A 7,891-nucleotide genomic window follows, 5' to 3' on the forward strand; every position below is an offset into this window, starting at 1 on the left:
AGTAGCTGGCATTACAGGTGCCTGCCACCATGCCCAGCTAATTTTTGTATTTTTTAGTAGAGACGGGATTTCACCATGTTGGCCAGGCTGGTCTTGAACTCCTGACCTCAAGTGATCCACCCACCTTGGCCTCCCAAAATTCTGGGATTGCAGGCCTGCACCACTGTGCCTGGCCTTTAAACTTTCAAGCATGTCAGACTTGCTGGAAGGGCCTTAAAACACAGATTTCTCGGCTCCACCCTAGAGTTTCTGACTTAGTAGATTTAAGGTGAGACCAGATAACATGTATTTCTAGCAAGTTCCCAGGTGATATGGATGTTGCTGCTCTGGGGACCACACTTCAGAAACCACCATCTTAGATAATCTGTATCTGCCAGCTCTTCCCCAACATCTAAGGCTGGGACCAGGTTAAGTTTTATAAGTGATGACCTTTGGGATCTGATGGACACCCAGGCCTCTGTGTTGAGAAAGAGGACCTATTAACCCCATGGGAGTATTTGGGTGGCCTCAGAAGGTAGGGAGTGGCCTTTAACTCCATAGACCCTATTTAAACAGCTTCGGACAGGTTTAAACATCTCCTTGGATAATTCCTAGTATCCCTGTTCCCACTCCTACTCAGGGATGATAGCTCTAAGAGGTGTTAGGGGATTAGGCTGAAAATGTAGGTCACCCCCCAGCCATCTGGGAACTAGAATGAGTGAGAGAGGAGGAGAGAGGGGCAGAGACACACACAGGGAAAAGGTGAGAGAAAGCAGAGGGCATGTGAGGCCAGTCACAAAAGTGTCTCCGATGGACTGGTGGTGATTAGATTTCAGTGTCCCTTGAGGCCCAGAAGGAAGGAACAGAGTTCCCTGTTCTCCTTTCTCCTACTCCTTCTCCCAAGCTGGGCTGCCTGTCCTGGGGCTGGATCAGCAAGAATGGGAGAGACAAAATATGGGATGGTCAAGTCCTGGAGATCCTCTGTGGGAAAAGTTGCTTTCCTTTCTGATGCAACGGCTATGAGGGGCATAAGACCAGTCAGCATGAAGGTAGGGCAGAGGCAGAAATGTGAGGATTCTTGAAAATAGGACACAGACCCAATAGGCCAGGTGAGAGTGGGCCTGGGAGAGCTTATAGTCTCCAAAGACAGACGAGGGGCTGCAGGGTCTTGGAAGGTGGGGGTCCTGGGAGTTTGTCTGGTCTTCTTTTTCCAGTCCCAGGCTATGCATGACTAGGGCTGAGGGTTGTGTTCACATGGAGGGGTGGTGTTTGAGACCCATGTGACTGTCCGAACTGGGAAACTGAGCACTTGGGAGTCGGATCATCAGTGAGGAGCTTTGTTGGGGAAGATGCCCCCTTTCCTTCTTTGAGAATAAACATACTTGTACTCTCCTCTCTCTCCATTTCCCCCAACCCCAGGCCAATAAGATATGCAAATGATCTCCTTACCTCATTGGTTGGAGGCCCCAGGACCACAGATGACCTCAGAGAGCTGGCCCTTTAAGAATGCCCTTTGGGCTCTGTGCCCACAGCCCCCTGGAGCTGAGCAGAGGCACCAGGCCCTGCTCCATGGAGCCTTCAGTCTCCTGGGAAGCTGTGCCTGTCTGGCTCTGGCACTGACCACATCCTCTCTGCCATTTCTAAAGTGAGTATATCCAGGGCCTACCTCGGTGCCAGGCCGCTCACCTAGAACCCCCTCTTTCAACACCTGCTCTTTGTTGTCTGTTTTCAAGAATCCTCAGACTTTGGTACCTTACTCCATTGCCACCCTGACTGGCCTGTGTCCCTCACTGCTCTCACATCAGAAAGATAAACAACCTTCCCCACTACTCCTTCTGTACATCCAATTCTTTCTGGATACCTCTCTCAGTGTCTCACCATCTCCTTTCTGCCAAGACCCAGTTCCTTTAATCTGTGTCTCTTTCCATCCCCTCTGTCCTCTCAAGGGTGACAGGTTCCACAGAGAGGGCAACAACCCTGCCCTGGAACAGGAAGACAGAGGCCTGGGTCTTACTCTTGCCTCTGTGGGTAGAGCCAGGGGGTCAGAGATGTGGTTGGAAAGAGGGCTGCCTAGGCTTGGGGAATCAAGAAGGAGCTGAAGTCTAAGCCCTGGGGATGAACACTCCCTGCCGCACACCTTCTGGGGATGGGGTGGGAGTTACTGGAATTGGGAGCTGGACTAGAGCTTGAACTTCAAGGCTGGGAAGGGTATCTGAGGCCACCCAGCCAGAAGTTCCTCAGGTGAACATGTGCCCCATGGTTGATAACAGACAGGAGAGCTCCTTGGTGACATAAGTTGAGGACACTTTTTGTTGAACTTGAACAGATGGTTTACTAAAGGATCGCTCAGGTTAATATGCTCTTGTGCTATGTGAATCTGTAAGAGGTGAGGATAGGAGGCAACATTTCTCAAAATTATCTGAGCACAGACCTCTTCTTGGGTGTTCCAGAGAACACTCTTTGGTGTTATGTTACAAAGTCCAACTGCTCTCATTGAACAGAACGGAAAACGGGTCAGAAGGGTGAAGGTGATCTGCTCAAGTTCACACAACATAACAAGTTGTGAATAGAAGAAGGAAAATCAGTCTTGGTCGGTTCCCCTTGGAGAGACTGGCCTTGAGAAAAGATGGTGGCCAGGTGATCCTGATCTTTCTAGAACTAATTCTTGGACCTTTCTTTTTTCCATATAAAGCCTCTTGCCCCTACAAAAGGGATTCATTGATTGATTAATCCATGGAACAAATGTACACCGAGGGGCTTCTATAGGCAAGACACTTCCCTGAGTGCTTTGAGAGACAGAGAGGTATAACAACACATTATCCTTGTATTTTAAAATTCACAGCATACATGCCTTCCCACTGTCCTAAAATATACACTCACTCTGTCACAGTTAATTAAGCAATTTTAAAAAATGGCTTGGAAGTGGAATGATGCCTCTTGAGATGACAGACCTCTCGGCATGTCTCAGCACTAGGGTTGGGAGTACTGCCATACTGCTCTTGCTTTTCATAGATCCTGAGGCATCAGTGGGGCAAGAGGCTGTGCTGTCCTTTTCCTCCTTCAGGAATTCAGCTGCTCGTCCCCTATCAGGAGCCCCTGCCCTCTGAAAGGTTACTCCTTAGCCTGGCGGGGACTGTGCAGTGAACAGAGCTGCACCATCCCTCTGGCTTTCCCAAACTCTTGCTCCAGGGCACTTGGGCTTTGAGGGAAGGACTTGGTGAAGAGGGGATGGCAGGTGGCCTCCATGTGCTCCAGACCTCTCCTCCTCTTTGCAGGTGCACCCCTCCCAGCCCAGCTCCAGAATGGCCCTGCCCCCCAGTCCCCTGGCCATGGAATATGTCAATGACTTTGACTTGATGAAGTTTGAGGTAAAGCGGGAGCCCTCTGAGGGCCGTCCTGGCCCCCCTACAGCCTCACTGGGCTCCACACCTTACAGCTCAGTGCCTCCTTCACCCACCTTCAGTGAACCAGGCATGGTGGGGGCGACCGAGGGCACCCGGCCAGGCCTGGAGGAGCTGTACTGGCTGGCTACCCTGCAGCAGCAGCTGGGGTCTGGGGAGGCACTGGGGCTGAGTCCTGAAGATGCCATGGAGCTGCTGCAGGGTCAGGGCCCAGTCCCTGTTGATGGGCCTCACGGCTACTACCCAGGGAGCCCAGAGGAGACAGGAGCCCAGCACATCCAGGTGAGTGGTCAGCAAGCTGGCCTGAGGGGAGGCAGGGCAAGGAAGGAGGACTACCCAAGGGAGGAAGGTGAGCTCCCAGAGGGGGTTATGGACTGGGACAGGGGACAGAGGGCAGGAGAAAGGAAGAAGGTCCCTTGAAAGAAATCAGATCGAGAAAACTACATTCTGCTTCTCCCCCTTTTCTCAAAATGGAGAGAAATGAGTAGGCTGAACCAGGAGGAGCAGGGAGAAGATAAGATTAGCAGAAAATCCGAAGGGAAGAATTGAGCTGGGGAGTGGGTGACTCCGGGAGATAAACAGATACACGGTGTGTGGAAACCAGGGAAAGGGTTATGTGTGGAGTGGAGACGGGTTAAGACTGGTTTAGATTGGCCTTTTCAAGACTTCGTGCTTCCCAGCCCCCAACCTTCTCAGGAAGGATTGGTACTCATCCTATTAATTACAGACACAGATGGGGGTGTTGAGGGCATTAGGATGTAATCCAAATCCTGTGAGGGTCACCGGGTTGCGGGCTTCAGGACAGGGAAACGCAGAGCGTTGGAGGGTTGGGGGCCGTCTGGGTGCGGGTCCACTGGACACACCCGGGCCTGGAGCTGGATGCCGGGGATCCCAGAGACGAGCCCGGGGTTCAGGTGCGCGGTGGGCTCGCCTGACCGTGGCCGGCTCGCCTGACTCAAGCAACGGTCAGCTGGGGGGCCCGGAGAGCGTCAGGGCCTGGGGCGGGGTCTGGACTGAAACAGACTTCGTGGAAGGGCGAGCCTTCCGGTGAAGGTGGGAGCCGGGGCGGGGCGGGGCGGGGCGGGGCTGTCCCGGGGCGGGGCCAGGTAGCGTCGGGCCCCCAGGGCTGAGTGGGGTGCGACCGTGGACCCTTCGCTGACCCGGTTTCTGCACTCTCCCTCCGCAGCTGGCCGAGCGGTTTTCCGACGCGGCGCTGGTCTCGATGTCTGTGCGGGAGCTAAACCGGCAGCTGCGGGGCTGCGGACGCGACGAGGCGCTGCGGCTGAAGCAGAGGCGCCGCACGCTGAAGAACCGCGGCTACGCGCAGGCCTGTCGCTCCAAGCGGCTGCAGCAGCGGCGCGGGCTGGAGGCCGAGCGCGCCCGCTTGGCCGCCCAGCTGGACGCGCTGCGGGCGGAGGTGGCCCGCCTGGCCCGGGAGCGAGATCTCTACAAGGCTCGCTGTGACCGGCTAACCTCGAGCGGTCCCGGGTCCGGGGAACTCTCCCACCTCTTTCTCTGAGCCATTCAGAGCACCTTGTGGTGTAGTGGGGGCTGGGTGGGGTGGCACCGCCCAGGAGGCGGCTGCACAGTTCTCTGCATCGTTACCAGAGCGCCTTCTGGTCCTAGCCACGCCCTGTATGACCGCGCAAATATCCCCAAAGCTTTTGGGTCCTCAAGTCATGCCCGAATTTCGATGCTGGTCATTTTCTGGAGAGGGGTCCCCTCCCCTTACGAACACAGAAACCCAGCCCACATGACTAGCACGCTGAGCTCTGCAGGGACCAGTGCCAGGCACTGGGGGGTGGAAGTGTGGTGACAGTGAATGAGAGGTGGGGGAGGGTTGCAGCTCCCACCTCAGTTTAGTTTTTAATTCAAGGTTTTCAACCTGTAACACATTAAAGCTGTAATTAGCAATAAGGCTGTATTTTCATTCTGAAGCTCGTAACCTCCCCATTTTAGCACTACAGAATTTTCAAGGTTTCAATACCCAATAACTAGACAGACTAGGAACTCTATCCAAGATGCTTTTTCCCTGCCCAACCCTGTGGCCTTCAGGGCTCAGAGCAGCAAAGGCCTGAAGCTCTGGGGGTTGTTGGTGTGGGTTGGGAGAGAGCTCTGTGCAGAAGTCTGGAAATCTGGGTCCTAGTCCCAGCTCTTCCATGGGATCCCCCTGTCACCTTGAGCAAATCGATTGCTTCCTGGACTTGTGTTACTTCATCTAATTCTCATTTGGATTGGACGACTTCTGCTCCCTTTCCAGTTCTGGCATCTCCCCAGTGTGGAAGTCCCAGTGGTCTCCCCAAGAAGTCCCCAAGACAATCTCGCCAAGGGCACCTCCTATCCTGCTCCGGTTTCCCAGCTGCAGCCTAGGCAGGGGATGCACAGCCCAGGTGAGGAAGCCTGGCTTCTCTGTGAGCACATACATGGGTCCTCCGCAGCTCCCTCCAGGCTTCCTGGGCCTCCAGACCTGCACAGGGTGCTCCTACCACCTCCCGCCTCTCTGAGGGCTGAGGCGAGACTTCTCCTGGGATGACAAGGAGCTGAGAGAGTGCAGCTTTTGTGAATTAAACTGGAAGTCCAGGCAGAATTCTAATGCAATAGGCTAAATGCTCTTGCAATTTAAGAAGTGTTCATTCTTTATCCCTGCTTTAGGCTACTGTTTTGTGTCTGTGTGTGGGAGAGGGAGAGAGAGGGAGAGAGAGAAAGAGCAAGAAAAAGGGAAGTCCCCACCTGGAGCTGAGTGGCACATCTGTTATGGGGAGCCAATGGAAATGGGGTGAGGGGCAGGCATTGGAACAGATGGATCCTCCCCCTCTCACCACCACCACCAAACTCAGAAGCCTCAGTGGCCCAACTCGGCCTGTCTGTGGCTATCCAGGTCTCACAGTTTCCATGGTAACCCAGTCCTCCAGTTCAGCAGCCTAAGGGGAGGGCAGATGGGGCCTCTGGGCAGAGCACAGGGGTTGTGCTGGGAGCAGCCACCTCACCAGTTACTGTCATCTGTCCTCTACCGGACATAATAAATGGGAGAAGCTTTCGGGCATGGGGGAAGAGGCTCCCATATGTCCCTCTTCCTTTCTACCCCCTCTCTCCACCCCCTCCCCAGCTGTCTCTTCTCTTCCCATCACAGTTCTTGCTCCCTCTTCCCCCTCCTCTATCCCAGCTCATCCCTCCTCCACGTAGGAGCCTGCAATGGGAGTCCTCTCCTCCATTGCTCTCAATTTCTCTCATCTCCTCTCCCTTCTCCACCATTGGCCACTGGCTATCCTCTCTGGCTCTGGATTCTCTCTCTGAGGGGCTCACAGAACCTTTAGCTTCTCTTTCTTCATCCCCTTCCACACTCATTGTTGAAGGGAGAGGATGGGGCCGGGAGGGTTCTTCCAGGAGCCCAGCTGTTTCTCTCACTCTAAATTTCACCTGTGTCTATCCTTGCCTGCCCTGGAGCTGTGATTGAGACCCACTACTTTTCTTGTTCACTTTTCTCACCTGCATGGCACACAAAGGCATACAGAACCATCCACAGACACCTGAGCACACAACTAGGCCACATATACCTGGGTCTCAAAATGATACTTCTGGGTCACCTGAATATACTTTAAAAAGTTGCACACTGCGGTGATTAAGAGTAGTGCTTTAGGTGGGGCACAGTCATTCCTGCCTGTAATCCCAACACTTTGGGAGGCCAAGGAGGAAGTTTGAGACCAGCCTGGGCAACGTAGCAAGAACCCTGTCACTACAAAAATAAATAAATAAATAAAATAATTCAGATGTAATGGCATGCACCTGGAGTCCCACCTACTCAGGAGGCTAAGGTGGAAGGATAACTTGAGCCCAGGAGTTCGGGGCTGCAGTGAGCCGTAATCGTGCCACTGTACTCCAGCCTGCGTGGCAGAGTGAGACCCTGTTTCAAGTTGTAGTTCTACCAGTTTTTTGACCATGGGTGAGTTAAAACGAAGCCTCACTTGATTGTCAGAAAAATGGTGAAAATAATGGTAACCACCTACTGAGAATAAATGCATTTAAATAAGCACTTAGCATAAAGTTGACACATGCTACATAATGATATTTGCTGTTGTTGCTGATGTGATCGTTAAGCGTGTGAATCTGTGTATTCACGCACTGCACATCCCTGAGTCCATGAGTGTGACCCATTAAGGCCATGAACAGACACACACATTGACACACCCAGGAAACCAGACGGTACAGGCCTTAGATGCTCCACTATGTTCCCAGTTTACTAGCAGACCTGCTGCCCTCCTTTAGTACCCCCAGCACCTATTCTTGGCCCGCCCCACAGCTGTGTGGGGGCTGGGGTTCAGCTCCTGGGGGACTCAGCAGGGCCTCTCTGGAGACAGCTATAAGAAAGCTTCAGCCCGCCCCCCTGACAGCCCCTAATTATCCCCGTATCTCCTGTAATTAACCTCCATGGTGTGTAGACCCCCTGGGGTTGGGAGGTGAGGGTGGGGGCTCCTCAGATCCCACTGGCACATAGTTGGGGTAAGACTGCAGAG

General features: G+C 53.6%; 1 protein-coding gene across 4 annotated transcripts in view; it reads left to right on the forward strand.

Moving 5' to 3' along the window:
- Nucleotides 1-7,445, forward strand: part of LOC105477849 (neural retina leucine zipper) — a 40,046-nt gene extending 32,601 nt beyond the window's left edge. Inside the window, exons 2-4 of one of the 4 annotated variants that reach the window (XM_071100414.1) lie at nucleotides 1,399-1,624; nucleotides 3,255-3,662; nucleotides 4,567-5,392. In XM_071100414.1, the coding sequence (XP_070956515.1) occupies nucleotides 3,282-3,662; nucleotides 4,567-4,899 (714 nt within the window). In that variant the 5' untranslated portion in view covers nucleotides 1,399-1,624; nucleotides 3,255-3,281 and the 3' untranslated portion in view covers nucleotides 4,900-5,392. Of the gene's footprint in view, nucleotides 1-1,398; nucleotides 1,625-3,254; nucleotides 3,663-4,566 lie in introns of all 4 variants that reach the window. The other 3 variants (XM_024791551.2, XM_024791552.2, XM_071100415.1) reach the window with 3 other exon arrangements.
- The last annotated feature ends 446 nt before the right edge of the window (nucleotides 7,446-7,891 follow it).

The sequence above is a fragment of the Macaca nemestrina genome, chromosome 7 (assembly GCF_043159975.1).
Source record: "Macaca nemestrina isolate mMacNem1 chromosome 7, mMacNem.hap1, whole genome shotgun sequence".
NCBI classification, from domain to species: Eukaryota; Metazoa; Chordata; class Mammalia; order Primates; family Cercopithecidae; genus Macaca; species Macaca nemestrina.